This window comes from Ursus arctos, unplaced genomic scaffold (assembly GCF_023065955.2).
Source record: "Ursus arctos isolate Adak ecotype North America unplaced genomic scaffold, UrsArc2.0 scaffold_2, whole genome shotgun sequence".
Lineage (NCBI taxonomy): Eukaryota > Metazoa > Chordata > Mammalia > Carnivora > Ursidae > Ursus > Ursus arctos.
Window position 1 is genome coordinate 20,088,067 of NW_026622874.1, and position 22,571 is coordinate 20,110,637.

A 22,571-nucleotide genomic window follows, 5' to 3' on the forward strand; every position below is an offset into this window, starting at 1 on the left:
CACATATGTCATCTCTCCGTTCTCCAATAACATCTTCATTAATGACTCCCAGCCATCAGCATTTAAACACATTCAAGTCTCTTTTATTAACAAACCACCTCTCCATATACATAGTTTTCCTGCTTCCCACCTCTTGCAGATATAGCGCATCTCCTTCTTCCCTGGACAGTCTACAGGATTATCTCCATTTTCTTATCTTCCACTCCTTCAAATCACCGCAATATGATTTCTGCCCTCACAATGTTATTGAAACTGCCTTTGTCCCATTCACCATAGACTTCCTTGTTGTTAAGTATCTTCAACTGGTTTTCACAACACTGTATACTTCCTTGATTTTTGTTATTTTCCCCTGATAATTGCTGTCAAATCTTCAAAATAGTATTTCATGTCCTCTTCTCTGAGTATAACTTCCCATGCATGGTTTTAATTATCTTTTACTTGCTAACATCCAAATCTCGCCTAATTTCCTTGAACTTCAGATAGGTTGCATAATTCTTGTTCTGCTTAAGACTGTGAGCTTTAATGTAGGCCATGGGGAATCATTTACAAGTTTCCTCTTTCTCTTTTTTTCTCTTTTTCTTTTTACGAGTTTCTTTAAGAAGGGGAGGGATTGAATCACATCTGTGTTTTTAAAATATGACTCACAGTAATGTAGAAAAATAGGCTCAAGAGATAAGAAATTGGAGGGAAGAAGACTGAGATATCTACAAGGCGTGCAAAAGAACATGCTAGATAATGGAATGCTATATAAATTCTCCTTACCTTGAATGGAGGACTAGAGTCACTTGGACGTGCAGAAAAGTCAAAGGAGATAATGAGATCAACTCCCCTCTGAGGTCTCAGGATCAAGGGGTACGGCAGGTTAAACGTGAGGCCACTGTCCACGACATGAATCTTTTTACTTTTGACATCCAGAGGCTCATATATTTGCTCAAACTCGTCAGGATCTTTAAAAAGGAAAGAAACAAAAGAATGAATTCAGTGACCATTTAACATTATTTAGAACATAAAAATATTTTTAATGTAAATTTGTGAGTAGAATTTCATATGGTTAGGCCCTCAGGCTGTGAAGACAAACATAACTGGGCATGAGTCCTGCTTTAGCAATGGCGAATGAATTATTGTCTTTAACTCATAGTTTCCACATCTGTACTTTCAGGGTAAAAGATCAAGAAAGGGTGCTATGAGGATTAAGTGGGACAACGCATGGAAAATACTTAGATCAGGCCCCGACATTAACTCTAAGCTGCGATTTGGATTTGTTTAGCCGTATTACTTCACTTTACCTAGGTCTTTACTGGCTTAAAAACATTTCCTCATTATTTTGTTTTAAGTTGTAACAGACATGTGAGGTAGATGATATCTATAAATGAAGGATGAAATAAATTCATCTCTATGGTGACAGAACTGGGGAGTGGAGGAGTCTGAATGGATCCCACACTGCATCTCCCGAGGTGATGGGAGTCCAAGGAAATACTCAGCCAACACTTCAGCAGACGTGTATTGTCTGCTACTATTTGGGCTCTATTCTAGATGCTGAACAAGATGTAAACTCTGCTCTAACAGAGCACATGACTGGCAAATCAGTAAACACATGGTTCAGGCAGTATTAAATGCATTGTAGAAAATGATAGAGGGCCATGTAATAGAGAGTAACTTCAGCTGGATAATCAGGAGAGACCTTTTTGAGAAGAAGACCTTGAGCTGAGACCAGAGTAATAATATAGAACTGGCTAACCAAAGATTTGGGGGGATATTTTTTTCCAGGGAGAGGAAAGAGCCAGAGCAAAGGCCCTGAGGCAGAATCAGACTTGGTATGTCTGAGAAACAGCAAGAAGCCCAGTGTGGTTCCAGTATTGGAGGAGAGTAGAATGAGGGGAAAAGGGGATCTGAGAGAAAGCAGGGTCTAGAAGTCATTTATGTTTTAATACAAAATAGTAACATGCTCCTCTTCACATTTATGTGTGGTGCCCCTCATTCACTTCCCAGGAAAGAGAGATGTGATCAGAATGGAACTGTTTTGAGCTGAATGAAATAACATGCAATTGTTTTGGTCTGTCTCCTTGTCCTCACACATGTTCCATTAAGAAGAAGGCTGGAAAGTTCAAGAACAGAGTGAAGATGTTCATACTAGACATGCATGATGATCTCTGAGAAAGCTAGTAACTTCTATTTGGCAAGCCTTTTCACAGAGGCAGTAATAAAAACTAGAGGGTCAGACTGACTTGTGTTCATAGAACCCCCTATATTAACTATAAGATAGTTAATACCTATTTTCCAGGAAAACGTTCAGCATATGGTGAGAACCCACAGCGTATTCGTTTCCTCCATATATTTCTTTTTTTTTTTTTTTTTAAAGATTGTATTTATTTATTTGACAGAAAGAGAGACAGCCAGCGAGAGAGGGAACATAGGCGGGGGGTGGGGGGGAGAGGAAGAAGCAGGCTCCCAGCGTAGGAGCCTGATGTGGGGCTCGATCCCAGGACTCCGGGATCACACCCTGAGCCAAAGGCAGATGTTTAACGACTGAGCCACCCAGATGCCCTGTTTCCTCCATATATTTCTAAATAAGAATGATACTGATTATAATCCTCTCATGGTGAATTTTATCATTACGTTTTAAGAGCAAGGGATCCCAAAGAAAGGCAAATCTTTAAATTCTTCGTGTCCCATTAAACCCATACTCCTCCTTATTAAAATTGGAAAAGCACCAATGAAACAATTAGGCTTGACATTTATTCAATGTGAATCGAAACAGTTCTAGATTTGGGCTTAGTTACTTAAAATGTTATTATCCTTTCAGTTTCTACAGTTAACAGGGAATCATGTGTTTTTTTTTTTCTCTCCTGTTTAGTACAATTTCTCATCCCTAGAATACTGAATAACAAGTGAATGCTACAAACATAGACTAGTGTGTTTAGGAATGAAGAGGAAAAGAGTTTACAGCTGAGGTGATCTGTACTACCCAGAACTGGTGAATGAGAAAAGGTGTGACTGAATGGTCTTAAACAAAAAAACCCAAATATGCTAAAACAAAAACAAAACCACACCCCCCCCCCCCCAGCTACGGCAGGGAGTGGTTTAGACAAGAATAAGGTCATATGATTGAACATATGACTGAATGAAAAGATAGGCCAAGTTAAAAAAAAAAAAGTCTTGCTATATCTGAGGTGAATGCGTAGGCCAAAAAGAAGAGAAAAGAGAAATTATTTGGTAAATAATCATCTCCAGGTTAACTCTCCTTTCTTTTCTTATCAAGCATGTGTGGATTGTAGTGACAAAGTACTTTGCTACCAGCCAAGATTCTAAATTTCCATCTATCACAGAAACTCGAACCTAAGAATTATAACATTGAAATACAGATATATTATCAAACACGATTTTAATATTTATTCCTCTGAAACGTTTATTGTTTAAAAATTACATATGTAAAAAAAAAGTTTAAAAAAATAAAAAATTACCTGTGTAAACTTTTGAAAGGTGAACAATTGTGGGCCTTTGTCTTATATTAGTTTTTAAATATTTTACTAAGAAGCTGGACATTCATTATTTGGGTACTTTTATTTCTCCTAAAAGCAGTTTCATTTATTTTGAGTGTCTCGCATGTATTAGAAATTTCATCTACGAGATTGATCATCCTTCGAAGACTCTTAAAAAAGAGGTATTATTAGTGTCATTTTAAAGGTAAGGAAGCGGCGTCTGGGTGGCTCAGTCCTTAAGCGTCTGCCTTCGGCTCAGGGTGTGATCCCGGCGTTCTGGGATCGAGCCCCACATCAGGCTCCTCTGCTGGGAGCCTGCTTCTTCCTCTCCCACTCCCCCTGCTTGTGTTCCCTCTCTCACTGCCTGTCTCTCTCTCTCTGTCAAATAAATAAGTAAAATCTTAAAAAAAAAAAAAAAGAGGTCCAGTTTCACACAGTGATAGTCAGGATTCCAAGCCAGGCCCGGGCCTGAGCCGTCTGTACCGTGTGTCTGTGTTACTTCACTAAGTGGTGGGGGCCACAGAATGGAAAAGGTTTCAAATGGCTAACTTAAAAAGCAGTGATTACAATGTAGAGAGATTAACTACCCACGCAGCTATCGATCGTCAAAACCACATTAATATGTGTCTTTAATCACAAGTAAACACAAACATCTTAAAAACACATTAGTGGCAATATTTTTCACAATGCAGTGATTTTCCCTAATATAATAAAGTATAATGACAGTTCACAAATATTTTTCTTTGGCTTCCAACACTTAGTGCTTTTTTTAAATTTTAGCTAAAAGATTTACTGAAACAGACCACTTCTCTCTTATTCTGTTTGATATGTTCCTTCTCATCATGAAACTGGTAGTCTCCTTTCTTTCTCTTTTACATCCAAGATAACATCTGAGAGATATACCATGACGTGACCAATTTCCAGCTCTGGCACGCAGCTAAACACCATGGTTCCACCCTTCCAAATAAACTGACAGGAAGTAGTGTTTCTTAATTGTGTTGCAAACAACATAGTTTTGCAAGATATTAACAGATGTTCTATACACAAAATAAGAGTTTCATGATCAAATAGGTTTGAGAAATAGAAGGTCAACAGCTTAAAGTAACGGCTAATTATATTGTGTGTTTCCTGTCCCCTTACTATGCCTTGGGCTAACTGCCCTTTTTAATGAAGATGCTACTTAAAAAAAAATGCCACTTAATTTTCACACGAAGTCTGTAAGATAGGTACCACTATTATTTCTATTTGGTAAGTAACCTTGGAGTAAATAGTGAAGACTGTTGCAAACTCGCTGCCCTATGGTTCCAGGTTCCATCGGGCTCAGGGGTGTTGGTTTTTAGGTTGGCTGTTTTTCTATCATTGTTTTAACTGAGGTTTATACTAAGTAACTGCTCAAGACCGTCCTGCTAATAAATGGCCTGGCCAGGATTCAAATGTAAGCCAGACTGCTTTTCAAGTACTGTCTTGGGGCACCGTAAGTAGGGCTGCTTAAATTCATTAGAGCAGCCCATCACATCGTGAAGAGGGGGATAGAATTAGTTTTTCCAAATTTATTTGAATTTGAACCCAATTTATTGTACAATACCTACTAGAATGTCCGAGAGTTTGATAAATCCCACTATGGCAATATCCTCCCACAGTTTAAAACATACTTGGTTTCTAAACCTGTAAATGAGTTAAGCAGGTTCTTTGTGAGGTATGGAAATATGCCGTGTTTTATAATTATGTACCATCTCCTTAAAGCAGTTCAGCTATGGATAATTGAGATGCTCATTTTTTAAAAAAAGATTTGTTTATTTAGTTGACAGAGAGAGAGAGAGCGAGAGCACAAGCAGGGGGAGTGGGAGAGGGAGAACAGGTTCCCCGCTGAGCAGGGAGCCCGATGCGGGGCTCCATTCAGGACTCTGGGATCATGACCTGAGCCAAAGGCAGATGCTTAACTGACTGAGCCACCCAGGCGCCCCTGCAATGGTCATTTTATAAATACCTTACACGAATTCAATTTATGATGTACAAAAATGTTTGGATGCTTGTGTACTGAACTCTGGCCTAAATTAACACACGCCTCGATTTTTTATTCCAGATGGTATGTGTCACAGTAAGTAACATAAACAGAAAAGTAAACAGGAAAGAAGTCACATAAATAATGGACAGCTTCTCCGAAATTAGTTTTTAAAGGTATACAACTATTTTGAAGTAAACAAATGAGAGGCATTCCCTCATCTTATTATTTCTCTTATTTTCAAAAGATTGTCTACAAGGTGAAGTAACAGGCACAAAATGGCACTATTTTTTTCTCATCTGAGGTTGAGAGATTGTTTTAATTCTAAGAGACTCAAATTTTAATCCGTACAAACAAAATCATCATAGGGTAAACTAAAATGTAAGATTTTCCTACACTAAAATGGAAGATTTTCCTAATATCTAGATAACATAAAAATCTCTATTTCTTTTTTGCATGGGGAGAGTACAAAAATGAGAGAAATAACTTTAATGTTTTAATAAAATTATGGTATTTTTAACTGTATAATAAGTAGGGTTTTTAAAAAACATTATTTATTTATTTATTTATTTATTTATTTATTTATTTATTGGGGGGAGAGAGAGTGAGCATGAGCGGAGGGAGGAGCAGGAGGAGAGGGAGAGAAGCAGACTCCCCACTGATTGCAGAACCTGCCGTGGGGTTTGACCCCACGACCCTGAGATCATGACCTGGCTCAGGTGCCCCTGTATAATAAACAGAAGTTCTAATGAAGACTTTATGAACCAAGATGATTACAGTTTATGATAAATGTTTTAATTTTTAGCTCCACACACGTGGCTAGTCTAAAACTTGGAAATAATCGGAGACAGACAGGGTGTACTTTAGTAAGGACCTGTCTGAGAGAGCACTAATCGATTTAATAAAACCAATCTAACACGCAGTCATTTTTAACAGCGTTAGTCTGTAAATTATGAATTTGAATGAACTCATCACTGACCTGACTAGATTCTTGACTAAAATCTATATGCCATACACATCTTTTTTTTCCAGCTGGATAAATACAGAGTGAGTGAAATAGAATCTTTATGAGATACAACATTACAAAATAAAATTTAAAGTTCTTTGCAAATAGCATTAATTGAAAACAGTTTTTGGTTAACACATTCCAAAATACGTCAACAAAAGAATGTTTAGTTGATGTTACACCATATTTTGAGATGATTAAATTTTCTACTTCCTCCTTTTACTTTATGAGAACTGTCCGTGAGTCTTCTTTCAAAGGGCACCCAGTAAAGAAAGGAGTCAGATTAGGTGACATACAATGATATTCTCCAAGCACCACAGAGAGAAGTAAGGACTGTGTCTTCATTGACCCACAGTTCCATCAGAATCAGCGGTGCTGGGTGTCAGTTTTTCTCTACTTTTCTATTATTCTTAACTAAAATACATAAATCTTTCCATGAATCAAAACTTCAGGGAAAGGTCAAAAACTAATTTCAACTTTTATGAGGGCGAGGATTACAGTGTCTCACGGACGACTGGCTTCCTAGTACCAAACACGTTGCAAGTGCTCTGTAAATACTGTGTGAATGCACGAATAAACAAAAGAAACAAGGAAGATGAAAATGGAGAACAATTTGAAAACAGGTGAAAATAATGAAAGACACATTTCTTAAGGTTGCCAAATTTATCTACTAAAAATACAAGATGCTGTTAAATTTGAATTTCAGACACACGACAAATAATGTTTTAGTACAAGTAAGTCCTAAATGTTGCAAGGGCCACACTTACACCACGTATATATACATATATATATGGCTTGGAATTCAAATTTAACGAGGCCTGCTGCATTTGATCTAGGAAGCCGAAGACCTCTGAATCTACATAAAATATTGCAAAACCACCAGGGAGTTGTTAAAATGTGGAGTGCAGAATGCATGCTATGCAAACCACAGGAGCTATTCTGGGTAGCCCTATCAAACTAATAACATAAAACAGATGTAATGTAGTACACAGAAAGGAAACTTCCATTTGACATCAGCAAAACAATGACTAACAAAAACAAGGGCTGAGGGGAAGGGAGTCTAGCAGAAAGGAAAAGCTTCTGAGCAACGCTGAGGTCTGTGACCCCATGCTAGGTCAGCTGAGAAAACTGTAGGCAATGAGAATGACTTTCTTTGATCTTTCTTTTCTTTAGAGTAAAATAGCTCTAAAGATTCTTTCTAGCTCTAAATGACCTTTGAGACTAAGTTTTTTAACGGCTGTCATCATTCATCCATAAAGCCTAAGTTTCTAAGGAAGACACATTTAATGGGTATGATAATGGCAATAAGTATAATCATGGGCCACAAGACAAATGAGGTCACTGATTAATGGGCAAGGGTTGTTTTTTTTTTTTTAATTTTGGATGAATTTTAAAATAGATATTGACTCTATCACAAACAGACTTTTATCGTTGTTAATATGAAAGGGTACGGATTGCATGCCATACCTCACATCCTAGACTTCGATGCCATAACATAATGTAAAGTATAGTGAGTTTCTAGTCTTCTTGTTTAAAAAACAAGGGAAAACTTTGCTTTTGCAATTTCCTTTCGGCTCAAGCAACAAGTGGAAACAGCACCACCAGAAACACCACCAAACCTAAAGCCATGTCCTAATTTTCACAAATATTTTATAGGCATGATGCTTAACCAGAGAGCAGAAGAAAGGGTTTTGCAAATACTCCACCTACGTTTCTACAGCATCCTGTTGGTGCCCGTAAGCAGAAATGACTGAGAAACGACATCTGGGCAGTTAACGGAAAAATGATGGTCTGATGACGTAGGAAGATTTTAGATGACAGGATCATTATAAGAAAGATTATTATGTATTGATTAGTCACGAAGGCAAATTTAACTTTTAATTTGAAACATGCATGGAACTGAAGAATAAAGGGAATTATTATTCCTTGGAATTTGACAAAGTAACAAACAAGACAGTGAGTGGGATCTTACCAGCTGGCCTTAAGAAAGTTAGCTAACATTTCTGAGAACTGGAGGGACAGGCCCAGGTGCCTCACAGACACTGAGACCGGTGAAGTCAACTCCACTCGGAACCCTGGGTTGCAGGCCCTCCTGTGCACACAGTTGGGCTAAGGACCACGTTAACCAGAGTCCCATTTGTGCCGGTTCTGCTGAGACCTGCCCTTTGCCAAGGAAAATACCCACACGGGATTCAAAGGAGGAAATGAGACAGAGGCTACACTTCTGCCACTTCCACTGCCAAGCACGGTTGTGGGGCGTTTGTGGGGGTGATTCTGAAGCGTTTTTGGAATCATTCCTGGAAGCTCAGCCTGGAGCTTTCTCTTCCAAGCCTTCGAACAACTTTGTAAACACCTAATTCCCTACTTTAAACCCCTCTCAGTTAAACAAGGGAGACGGTTTCCTATTTTCTGAGTGAACCTTGTCCAATACAGAGAGGATCTAAGGTCCCTCCTCAGTGTTTGAGTGAAAATTTTCTACGCTGACGTATCTATGCCACTTCCTGTCCAATGAATATGTTTCTTCCAAAAAAACAGAAGTTTGAATTAAATGGATGTTGCTGTAATTGAGCATAAATGGATAGGTATTGACAATGATCAAAAGGCTTCTCCCTAGAAAGGAATAAAGATCTCCTGGATTAGCTTCCATGGATTACGTTTTGTGTGCTTACCTGCTACGGCTGCATCCAGTTCGTCTTCATCCAATGATTCCTGCGTCATAAAGTCTTTCAGAGGAGACATTGGATAGGATGTATTGAGATTCAAGCCCAACATGAAGTTGTGCACCTTCCCAGCACGTCCTTCTCTGGTATTGAATAAAGTTGAATCACTCACCAAAGCCATTATCATACGATGGACCCAACTTGCTTGATTGTCATTGTGATACTCCCTTTCAGCATCTTCATTTTCAGTGCCTAAGGAAAAAGAGCCAGAACATTATATAGATTCCCACGTCCCTTAAGAAAAACTTTGGATAAATACCTAGTAGCACAATTGCTGGATTGTAGGGTAGCTCTATTTTTAAGTTTTTTGAGGAACCTCCATATTGTTTTCCAGAGTGGCTGCACCAGTTTGCATTCCCACCAACAGTGTAAGGATTCCTCTTTCTCCACATCCTCACCAACACCTGTGGTTTCCTGATTTGTTAATTTTTGCTATTCTGACTGGTGTGAGGTGGTATCTCACCGTGGTTTTTTTTTTTTTTTTTTTAAGATTTATTTATTTATTTGACACAGAGAGAGACAGCCAGCAAGAGAGGGAACACAAGCAGGGGGAGTGGGAGAGGAAGAAGCAGGCTCATAGTGGAGGAGCCTGATGTGGGGCTCAATCCCAGAACGCCGGGATCACGCCCTGAGCCGAAGGCAGACGCTTAATGACTGAGCCACCCAGGCGCCCCTCACCGTGGTTTTGATTTGTATTTCCCTTGATGCTAAGTGATGTTGAGGAATTTTTTCATGTGTCTGTTGGCCATTTGAAGGGGCACAGGCACCTCAGTGTTTATAGCAGCAATGTCCACAATAGCCAAACTATGGAGAAAGCCCAGATGTCCATCAACAGATGAATGGATAAAGAAGATGTGGGGCGTGTGTGTGTGTGTGTGTGTGTGTGTGTGTATATATATATATGAAATGGAATATTACTCAGCCATCAAAAAGAATGAACTCTTGCCATTTGCAATGGCATGGATGGAACTAGAGCATATTATGCTAAGAGAAATGTCAGTCAGAGAAAGACAAATACCATATGATTTCACTCATACGTGGAATTTTAGAAACAAAAACATGAACATAGGGGAAGGGAAGGAAAAATAAGATAAAAACAGAGGAGACAAACCATAAGACACCCTTAACCATAGGAAACGAACTGAGGGTTGCTGGAAGGGAGATGGTAGGGGGATGGGGTAACTGGGTGATGGGCATTAAGGAGGGCATCGTGATGTAATGAGCACTGGGTGTTATACGCAACTGATGAATCACTAAATTCAACCCCTGAAACTAATAATATACTATATGTTAATTAAATTGGTTTTAAAGAAAATTTGTAAAATACCTTTGGCAATTGAATGGTAAGATTAATAGTGAAGCTCTATGGCTTTTGATTGGACATTTATTTGTCTAACTTACAGTAAATATTTCAGTAATCCTTTTTGTTCTTAAGCTGTTCTTACTTTACTCTTTACCTACAGTCAGTCTGCAGATCGTGTTCTTGATGCGTTACGTGGTCTGTTCTTACATTTCCAGGCAAACTTCTATTCTCGCCTTTCTGGCCTTCCCCAGTCCTTTCCTTCCTTGTGTCTAGCCACACACACACACAGGGAAATTCCACAGGAGCTAATCCTCTCCTCTCCATCACTAAGTTTCCTTCCCTATCCTGTTTAGTAAACATCCAGGAATCATGCAAACTGAGAGACAGCTGAAGGACTCAACACACATATTTCCTGCTCAGTAAACACTCTAGGAACAGTCATTTCATCCTGGCTTATAAAGTTCGGAATTTAAAACCATGTAATTTAAACACATGCCTTAACATGTCTTAAAATTCCGCAATCTTCTGAAAGCAGCAGTTTTAAACGACTTTGTCCTTAAAACCTGTGCACACCTCACCCCTGCTGGGAAGCCACATCGTGGAGCTGCTTAGAACACTGGCTTCAGAATCAGCCTGTCTGGATTGCAATCCTCTCTCCACAGCTTACTAGTGAGGTACCTCTTCTCAGCCTTCGTCTCCTCATCAGGACACCTCGCAGGACTGGTGTGAAGATAAACTGAGATAGTGCATTCATGCGCGTCTCTTAGAAAAATGCTTGGCCTGTCATGTATCATCATAAATTCGTAATCAACACTAGTTAGTAGTAGAGACAAGAGGTGACAGTGGCCGCTGCGTCATCATTATCATCAATATTATTCATTGATAATCCAAGTCCAGGAATGCTGTGCGGTAGAGCATAATTCCACCGGCCTGCATCCCTCTGTTCAGATTTCTGGGGACTCTACATAAATAGACATGCATACATTAAACTGTATGTGTACGTATATGAGAAAAAAGAAAAAGTCTATGTCCAAACTTCATAATTTCTAAGAAATGTTAACTAGACATACATAAAACCATAATAAATACTTGTTTTTATCTACATAAAGATTAGCTTAACCGAGCTGACTAAATGAATGGATCTTTCAGGAGCCAATTCAGATGACTACATACTCACAAAAAATATATATATTTTTCTACTCCCACACTTCTCCAAAGCCATATATGACAAAAAAATCTTTCACAAGAACAAACTGGGTTTTCAAGTGAATCGATTTAGGGGCACCTGGGTGGCTCAGTCAGTTAAGTGACCGACTCTTGGTTTCAGCTCAGGTCGTGATTTCAGGGTCATGAGATTGAGCCCCACGTCAGGTTCCATGCTTAACTTGGAGTCTAATTGGGACTCATTTTCCCTCTCCCTCTGCCCTTCCCCCCCGAGTTCATGCTCTTTCTCTCAAATAAATAAATCTTTAAAAAAAATTAAACTGAATGGTTTATATTTTCTGGTTACATAGGATCCGAAGAAGATACCAATTATTTTCCAAAAATTTGGAGCTTCCTCCCACTCCTCCACTTCCTTCTCCTCCTTTTCCTTCTTCTTCCTCCTCCTCCTCCTCCTTTTCCTTCCATCATAATTACATCATCATCATCATCATTATTGTCATTATTATTAAATAAACCTCACTTCCATACCAAAAGAAGATCTACTTTCCTTAAGAGATATTTGGAAATGGCATCATTTGTGGGACAAACCCAGCAGTCAACAGATAAATGATAATCGACTGCTTTTTAGTTACAATACTAAATAAATTTCTATTTGCATAGCCTTTTACAACTTAACACCCTTTATATGTATTTGCAATTTGATAATTGTAACAATTCTGTGAGAGCAGGTAAAATGATGCCAGTATAGATTTGAAGAAACTAAAGTTGAAAATTCCTAAAGACCTTGCTCAAAATCATCTGAGGAAAAATGAAGAAGCCTCAAGAGAATGAGGAGACAAGCCACAGACTGGGAGAAAATATTTGCAAAAAACACATCTGATAAAGGACTGTTTATCTGACAAAGAACCCTCAGAATTCAACAATAAGAAAACAAATATCCCAATTAAAAAATGGGCAAAGGAACTTACAGACACCACACCAAGGAGGACATAGAAATGGCGAGTAAACATATGAAGAGATGGTCCACATGATGTCACCAGGGAAATAATGATTAGAACATCAATGAGATAACACTACACACCTACTAGAAACCCCACAATCCTAAACATTGACATCACTGAATGCTGGTGAGGATGTGAAGCAACAGGAACACTCACACATGCTCATGGGAACACAAAACAGGACAGCCACTTTGGAAGTTTTTTACAAACTAAATTAGACCCCCAGCACATGATCCAGCAATCATGTTTCTTGGTTTTCACCCAAAGGAAATGAAAACATTTCCACACAAAAATCTGAACATGGATTTTTTTTTTTAAAGATTTTATTTACTTATTTGACAGAGATAGAGACAGCCAGCAAGAGAGGGAACACAAGCAGGGGGAGTGGGAGAGGAAGAAGCAGGCTCCCAGCGGAGGAGCCCGATGTGGGACTCGATCCCAGAACGCCGGGATCACGCCCTGAGCTGAAGGCAGATGCTTAACAACTGAGCCACCCAGGCGCCCCTGAACATGAATGTTTATAGCAGTTTTAATAATGGCCAAAACTTGGAAGCAACTAAGATGTCCTTCAATAGGTGAATGGATAAATAAACTGGTACATTCAGACCATGGAATGTTATTCAGTGCTTAAGAAAAAAAAAAAGAGCTATGAAGCCATGAAAAGACACGGAGGAAACTCAAATGCACATTACTAAGCGAAAGAAGCCAATCTGAAAAGGCTGCATACTGTATGATCCCAACAATCTGACGTACTAGAAAAGGCGAAGCCGTGGAGACAGTAGAAAGAAAGCGGTTGTCAGACGTTGGGGTGGGGGACAGAGGAAGAAATAAACTGCACAGAGGGGTGCTTCGGGCAGTGAAACTACTCTGTATGAAGCTATAATGGTAGGCACATGTCAGTCTACATTTGCGAAAGCCTCTAGAATATACGATATCAAGAGTAAACCCTTAAGTTTGGACTTTGGGTGATAAGGATGTGTCAATGTGGTTTCATAGATTGTAATAAATATACCACTCTGATATAGATGTTGATAGTGGGGGAGGCTCTGTGTGTGGGGTGCAAGAAATATATGGGAACTCTCTGTTCTTTCTGCTCAATTTTGTTGTGAATCTAAAATTACTCCAAAAATTTTATTTAAAAGGAAAAAATGAATATTAAGAACTAGTAAGAAATCCCTAAGAACATCCTGAATCTCATTCTCCCATCTAGGTTGGTACTAAAACAAAAGTAGGCATGTACAAAGGGCCTTTGAACTTCTCAGCCTTAAGATAACCAGAGGTGATCAAATGTACCAACCATCTATAGCAATTTCCTTAATAATTAACAAGCCATTATTACACCTACCTGACAGTCCCTCTATTAATACACACTAATTCTAAAAATGTTAGGCATATACTGTCTATTCCCTTTGTAATGGCCAGCACCCTTCATTAAAAGGAAATTCAAAATTAAAAAAAAAAAAAAAGACCCAAACAACTAAAAAAATTAAAGTTAAAAACAGGAAGGAGACAGAATGAGGACTGAGTTCTTTCCAGGCCAGGGTTCTTTCATGGTTCCTGCCTAATATAGGAATTGGGCCAATCACAGGCTTCCTGAAGCAGCAGGACAGTGGGCAAATAGGGACTGAAGAGGAGACTGGGAGCAGCGGCTAAACCTCGCGCCTGGTCGAAAGTTTTGTCTGCCCAGGGAAGGGTTAATTTTTTAAATTTTACAAGAAACTACAGGCCAGCCAAACTGTGGGCTTGTGTAGCTGCATTTCTCAGAGAAGCTACCCTTCCTCTAGTTTATACAAACCCATCTTACGAGGAGGTCACGGCCCCGCAGTGAAAAGAGAATTTTAATTTTAATTTTAATGTTGATTCAGCAAGGATAAAACAGGCTCTTCCAATATCTACACCGTGGCGGGAGGAATTCATGAATTTAGAGCAAAAAAAGCATTTAATACCTTCTGAAATTTAGATGGTCGCATTCACACGATTGTAGGATGTTTACCCAGTTATTATAAAATGTAGAATCACTCCACTTTCCCACATAACACTTGCAACAAATACCCCCGATCCTCACCTTATCCCTGCCCCGTGATCCACACCAAGCTGAAAACTGCCTTGTCAGAATGTGAAAGAACTCATTTACACTTAGAAATAACATCAACGATAAAAAGTTCTTGATAATTCTACCCCACTTCGTCACCAATCTCTTCCTAAGAGGTGGATTGCTGACCATGGGATAAGGCTCAGGAATGGACTGAGAATAATTGTTCACATGATACTTTATTAATAACAAAATTTTTACAGATGAAATTTTAATTTTTTAAAGCCACGGAAAAATGTTCCCATATCACAATTTTCATGCCAAGAAGCCTGGTGCTCTAATCGGACTTGGAATTTGGTATTTCAATCATCCCAGTTTATTCTCCATTTGTTCCATGGATACTATTTTGAGGTATTAAAAAGAAAAGCATAAGGGATATTTATATTGGCATATTTTATTATATACACAGCATCAATTATCTCTGTGAACCAAAAGCGACCATACTCTCTATCACTCCGTGGCTTAAGCAGAGACCACCATTAGCATCTTGAGCGAGGAATCGGACACAACACGTAGTTCCTTTCCTAATGGACCCCTGCCAGAGAAGATTCTCTTACCTTTGGGTTCTTGTGATTCATCATCGCTATCTGAGCTGTCATTACTCACAATATGCTCTGCTGTAATATTTTCTGCGGGGAAAAAACCAGAACAGTTGAAGGATCTCAGGTGTCAAGACTCACAATTAAATTTACTGTAAGGAAGAAATCTCAGGAAAACCACCAAGTGAGAGCTACCGAGTTTACTAGTGTAAACTTAGATCAATCTAGTACTGAAATTTATTAGTTTTACTAGTATTTTAAAATTTCTCATTGGACCACAACATTTCCCAGGACAGGAAAAATTAGTTTAAAACTACTCATTCATGATTTAAAGGAGAGAATTTTATTTGTTTGTCTTAAACCTGACAGAAAGAATAACTTGGTTGTAGCTCCTTGTTATACCAAAAAGGTATATTTTTCTGCAATGAAATATTTTTAAGTAGTGTTTAGGAGGGTAAATGTAGGGTAAAACCAAAATCCACAGGGGACCACAGAACAATTCCTTCAAAATGAATGAAAACTACTAACATAAGGTATCTTTTGATTTTCAATAATACTGAAAATTGTTGAAAGGTGTCTTTTGGTGTCAAGAATTTGGTGTCAAGAATTATTAAGAGGGCAGTTATAAAAACTGAAATAGAAACCATAAATCCTTAACCCTTAAAACAAAGACGGGAGTAAAATCCACATAATAACTAGTTCTTTTTTTTCCCAAGTAAAAATTACCTAAACTATGGAGTACACAGGCCATTCTTATCATCAGCATTTGTAGAAAAATCAAACTTTCTTTGGACACTGACATGAAACCACTTTCTATATAGTGACTTTTTTCTTCTCCCAGTCAGAATTTTTTTATTTTAAAAAACATGACTCTGAATTTATAATTTTCACTGATAGAATCATTTTAAGGCTTTAAACTCAGAGAAACAGACTCTAAATTTATAATTTTCAGTGATAGAATCATTTGGGGCCTTTAAACTTGGAGAAGTCTATGTATAACATTTAGTTTCCCCTTATTACTCTGCATATGTTTATTATACCTACATAAATGTCATATACGTGAACGACTGGGGGTATATAATGGAAGGCTTTTAAATGCTTGAGGTAGGCTGACTTTAATTTTTAGATTTATTTTACCGGCATGATTACACATATGAAATTCAATAAAAGATAATGTTCGTGGGCTAATATTATTTATTTCATTTCATAACTATTATAGAAAGTAGTTTTGTTGTATAGAAGAGGGGGTGTTAAGAAATGATCTGCTCTAGGTGTAGGCATGTATTTTAGCAGAACAAAATTTTCTTCCTGTAAGCATTTCTTTTCTTTTCTTTTCTCTCTTCTCCTTTTCTTTCTTTCTTTCTTTCTTTCTTTCTTTCTTTCTTTCTTTCTTTCTTTCTTTCTTTCTCTTTCTCTTTTTTGGGTCATATTATATACTCTCACTTAAGAAAACGGTTCACCAAAAAAAAAAAAGGTTCACCAAAACACTATCTTTTTTGTAAAGATATTTTCAAGAGATGAATAGCTAAATATTTGAATGTATCTATTTTCCATCACTACAGTATAACATAGCTCCATCTGTCCAAAAGCACAGGTTGCTTACATTCAAAATTCCTTGAGAATGTAAAGAATTTCATTTAGAGTTATCAGATTATGGTCCAATTTACCATAATGTCTTTCTTCAGAAGGGAGGAAGCAAACACAGAAACCATCTCTGAGCACCCCATGAAGAGGTAGACTTTGGTCAACTGGTGGATGAAAGAGTCACCAGGCGTCTTCGGATTCCCCTCAGTCACCTCTCTGGTCTCATTTCTGGAAACCCTTACCTAATCTGAGGTAACACGCATCCTGCTGGCCGGTGGATCTCAAGTACACAATATTCCCCCTCAGTCTGACACACAGGACAAGTAAATAGGCTGCCAAACCACTGGCCCCAAAGGAAACATCTCACAATAAAGAATATTCTGAAGACTACTTAGTGTAAACACTCTCCTTTTCCTTGGCCTTCAGCCATTGTCTCACCCACCTCAGATCTGTTATTTCAGTCCTATTCTCTTCCTGCCATAGGAGAAGAAAATAACAAGTCCTAGGTTTATCTAGATTATTCAACAGAAAAGGAAGCCTCATAACATGTGCTCCATCTGTCCTTTTTCTCTTTTCTTCTGAAATCTTCATAAAATTTTGAGAAGAGTTAGTTATTTCCATAAAATTAGAGTCATGAACAGGCTATTTATCCATGTGGGGTATAATGTTCCTTAAAAAAAAGTCAAGTCAGAGCATTTCAGCAATAGACACTTGGCCTCGTGGTTACTCTTGAGAGAATGGGGCTCTGTAGTTAAGGCTGGAGCAGGCTCCAAAGTTCCAGCTAGCTTGGCTGCTTGCTAACTGAGTGCTGCTCAGAGGACAGGAGCAGGTTCAAGCACAAAGTGCTTCCTTTATTGTTTTTATTTTTATTTTAACATCGTTGGTGCTAGTGCAATCATAAGATCACTTCTCCATGACTTATGAAGAACTACCCAAAAATACAAATGATATATAGAAGAAAATGTCAAGGACTTGGAAAATTGCTGTGCCCTTAATATCAATATCAAATAGCTAAAATCGATTTTGCAGGAGGAATGATAACACTACTTAGAAGCCAATCTGTAGTGTATTAATTAATGTTACAACTGTGGGGGGCGTTGCATATAAAGCTTAATTAAATCAACTGTCACTGCCTGGAAAAACTAAGGGCAGCTTGTCAAAAAAAAAAAAAAAAAATCCTACATTAAGTTTTGTACATGCAAGTATTCTTCAAATGAATTGATTGTTGAAAAAGTCATTTATGTTCTTCTGTGAACATAGTTGTGTGATACTTCACGGTCAGAGAAGAGGTAGTAGGTAGTTAGTATGCTGATAATCGGCAGGACCGTCCTCCCCAGTCCCCGCCGGGCTGGCCCCACAATCAGATTTAGCACATTCACTGCTGCTTCCCACAACCAGTCTAAATAGCCATAAGGGAACAGGGGCAAGGGGGTTGGGGGACGCTGGATGTATGTTTCATTTTGTTTGCTTTGAGTCAAACTTACTCATCGGCGAAAACCAAAGCTCCTGTCATTAACCTTATAACCAAGGAAAACCACGGGTCCTCAGTTGAGTCTCCTTTTTCAAGTTTTGTAAATATTATAATTTATTATGGGTCATGGCGTTAGATTTAAAGAAAATCATTAGTGTTAATTTATTAGATGTAATTTGAAATATCATTTCCTCCGTTTTCGTATGACTTAGCTATAGGAAGCTAACAGACTAGTGAGTTAGTCATTAAGAGGTAGGCGAGCCGGCAAGCATGAATTTAAGTATCACACTGTGTTCAACTGCTGACGAATCCAATCTCTGAAAAGCAAACCCTATTGATAAAAGGAGTATTCTCTAATGTGAGCAGTATGTTTAGATATATAATGACTAAGAGGAATGAAGACGCTCCAGTTAAAACTTATTCTTAGGAATCAATAGTTCTTACGAATTTCAAAACCTCAGTGTCAGAGTCCTAAGAAGTAATATACAGATGATTCTTGGGAAATACTTAGGTTGATTTAACTAAGTTATTGGTAACTTTAGAACAACTACAATCTTAACGGTGATTTAATTGTCTATATAGGTGTGTTAAAATTTATCAATTTAGCACAGTATGATCAACAGAAACATGTTTTAATAATACCTAATTCTTCCTCCATTGTAGAACCTTTATTTTGTGAGCCAGAAACTCCCAAGACTCTGTTGAACAATATAGAAAAGGCACTGCCCCAGACACCTACAATAAAGCAGAAATGGAGAATAACTTAGAATGCACTGAGATTTAAAACAGTCAAGGAAACAAATGGTAGATTTTGATCACTTACCCATTAAGAAATGCAAGGGGTTTTCTTCGTATTTCTTCACAACTGTTCCCATAAAAAATTTGCTTCCAAATAAGTCAGGAGCCATAAAAGTACCATATTTAGCCATGCCAATCTCATATGGGCTAAATTCAACCCAATCTGAAAGCATTTTAAAAAAGTGCAATCCGTTAAAGGAAAATACTACAGAAATGTGCACAAAGATCGCTTCCAACAATGCCTTGATCATTTTCATTTATTTAAAATATTTTTAAAAAATTAACCGAATGCCTATTATGTATATAGCACTGTATAGAAGTTGGGGGAAAACAGCTTATTGAGATGAAAACACAAAAGGATCCCTTCCAATTTGTACAAACTGAGTATCTTTTGCATTTAAAAGCTCAGACATCTTTTATGAAGTCCATCTTAATCCTAAAGAATGGAAAACAGAAAACTGCAAACTCAGATGTAAAATCCATGAAGGAGATAGAAGAAATTAAACTCTGATAACACAAGCAGATTATGAAATGGAAGAAAGTATTTTCTAACATTTGCCTTTTCTTCCTCTTTCTTTAATTTTGTTTATTAATCATTCTTGTGACTCAAAATTATAATGCAAAGTTTTACGTTGAGTGTCTTAAGAAATACATGGTAATAGGGTCAAGAGAGCATACTTTCTGGGAGTTGAGGCTATGGAGCCAGACCCCTGGGTTCAAATTCATTTTGCTCCTCACCAACTATTCAAGCTTTGGCAGATTACTTGTGTTCTTTGTGTTTTAGTTCCTTAATCTATAGAACATGAATAAAATCAGGAGATTGTAGAATTGTTGTGAAAATCTAATGGGTATAGAAATGTAAAGAACTTAGAAGAGGGCATAGCACATTTCAATCACTCTACAAATGGTAGCCACTATTAGATTTCATATATATCCATGACTATCACTGTGTCTAATGATGCATCCAAAAAGAATTCCTGGTTTCTGATTCCTGCTTCCCACACTTGCTACCCTCGTTCCTCCACTTCCTGGTAAATGGTACTACTTTGCAGATATTCATACCACTATTCATACTTTATCCTTAACAGTTCTTTTCCGTTTATATCTTACATACAAAAACTCAAGTTCTGTAGGCTCTCTTATCGGATATGGTTAGAAACAGGCTGCTTATCTATTTGTCCACCATGGGCCACCATCCATTTATACCCTACTGGTACAAGCTGCCATACTCTCTTTCCTGGATCTCCACAATAGTCTTGTAAAACATCTCTTCTCTATTCCCCTGCTTTCTTTTTGATACTTGTAGCAAGAACGAATTTTTAAAAACAGAAATCCCAGCACACTAATGACAGCTGAAAACTTTCCAACAGCTTCCCTTTACACTGAACATAAAACTGTGGTCAACAAGGCTTCATGATGGTCTTGCTGGTGCTCCCTGACCTCATGTCCTAACCAATCTCCCATTATGTTAGTCTTGTTCTTTCTGCTTCAGCCACACAAGTCTTCTTAATGTTCCTCAAAGAGAAAGCTCCATGACACCTCAGTGCCTTTATGCTTGCTATTGCCTTATGCAATTACAAGGCTTGCTCCTTCTTAACCTTTAGTTCAAGGTCCAATTTCATTGGCCACTTTCTGTAAAGTCCCACAACCATCCACCCTTGCTTAACCTGTAACCCTCTGCTCTTCTTTAACCCCCCTCCCTTCTGAAATCATTCCATGCCTATCCAAACAATCCAAAATCCAAGGAACCCAAAAATCCACAAACTTTTCTGCTGTTCATTTGGTGGTAAAGTCTGACCTGAATTCATTCAGCAGAGAAAAGTCTTGAAATGATGTGAGGTTTAATTTTTATTTATCTCACTAAATACGAATATTGACACATCCTATTAATCACTCTTTTTGACTATGAGATCTGAGGGCGATATTATGTAACATACAATGTAAGTATTTTTTTAACTTTAAAATCTAAAATACTCTGAATTCCAAGACATCTATCCCCAAAGTTTTAGAAAAGGGACCGTGGATGTATATTTATTGTTTACCTCAGTGGCAGATCGTAACGCTCTACTTTTGTCAAGGAAGTTATGAAATCACGGTTGGGATGAGAACACATTATAATTCATTTCCAATCAAAGCCAAGTGGTGCATACACCTTTCATCAGAAAGTGGTGTGTTTTATAATGATTTACATGCAGTTAGCGAGATATGACTAGCAATGAATCACAGGTTGCTAGGAAAATTCTGTATCACTACAAGTAATTTCCCATCTCTGAATTTCATCCCCTTATCTTGGGTACTGAAACACAATGATTTCTCGAGTAATGTCTTCTTTATTCATGCTCTGGTGTGCACACAGGAATTACATTCTCAAGGTAAGCTTGCTCTCTAGTCCTTACTGAAGGACTCACCATAGCAGTATGTGACTATTATTCTTTTTGCTGTTGACTCACACATTTCAAATTGAGCCTTTCTCTTGTACCCCCATCTGCTCGTTTCCAACTTCCTCTTGCGCATTTACACTCAGACACACTGTCATCACATCCCACTGTGTTTACCTGGAAAGGAACTCATCATCCTTCCTCCCAGTCTAGCTTACCTGTTTCCGTAAACCACGCTCTTATAGCCCCAAAAAGGAATTTTAAATAATTCAGTTTAAAAAACTGAAACCCCTCTTTTACTCACTCATATCAAACCCATTCGTTACCACCTCTCGCTGGTAACCTTTGGGCTTTTTATATCCACCTTCATCTCTTCTTATCAGGATCTCCCTGGTTCCAGGACCTTATTACAAAAGCACAGTGATAGGCTGCTTCCCGTTTCTTTCCTTGCTAATCTACACCCACATGAATCACCAAAATACTTTTTTCCCCCAAACACACTACTTAAACAATTTTATGGCGCTGCCCCAAAACACCAAATATTTCCCATTATCATCATAATTGAATAAAAAGATTTCTGTCTGGAATTCAAATCTTTCTATAACTTGACACTAAGAGTTTTCCCAAATGTACCACCTACCTTCACCAACTCATACTAAGGCTAGTTTCCTTTTACTGCTCTCCAAAACCTACTTTCGGCTTCCCTTCTGAAAATTTTCTCATGCTATTTCACACAAAGAGGACTATTTACCTCCCCTGACAGTCCTTTCCATGTTCAACTGAAGACTGACTCTGTCACCCACATGAAGTCTTTCTTATGACTGTACTAAATCTCTATGATATCTTACTCTATGTCAGTTCTACACACTTTAAGAGATCATAATATTGTATGTGTATGGCTCACTCGTTTTCCATGTTTTATTTTTGTCTTTTTTTTTAAGTTTTTCTTGTTCTTTTTAAAATTTTTTTTAAAGATTTTTATTTATTTATTTGACAGAGAGATACAGCAAGAGAGGGAACACAAGCAGGGGGAG

The 22,571-nt window shown here is 38.0% G+C and overlaps 1 protein-coding gene across 5 annotated transcripts in view; it reads right to left on the reverse strand.

Moving 5' to 3' along the window:
- Positions 1–22,571, reverse strand: part of PLA2G4A (phospholipase A2 group IVA) — a 152,051-nt gene that overhangs the window by 20,237 nt on the left and 109,243 nt on the right. For all 5 annotated transcript variants that reach the window (XM_026509247.4, XM_057315152.1, XM_026509244.4 and 2 more), the window contains 5 exons: positions 19,185–19,322; positions 19,004–19,096; positions 15,325–15,396; positions 9,157–9,399; positions 763–947 (listed from right to left, as the gene is read on the reverse strand). In XM_026509247.4, coding sequence (XP_026365032.2) covers positions 763–947; positions 9,157–9,399; positions 15,325–15,396; positions 19,004–19,096; positions 19,185–19,322 — 731 coding nt within the window. The remainder of the gene's footprint in view (positions 1–762; positions 948–9,156; positions 9,400–15,324; positions 15,397–19,003; positions 19,097–19,184; positions 19,323–22,571) is intronic.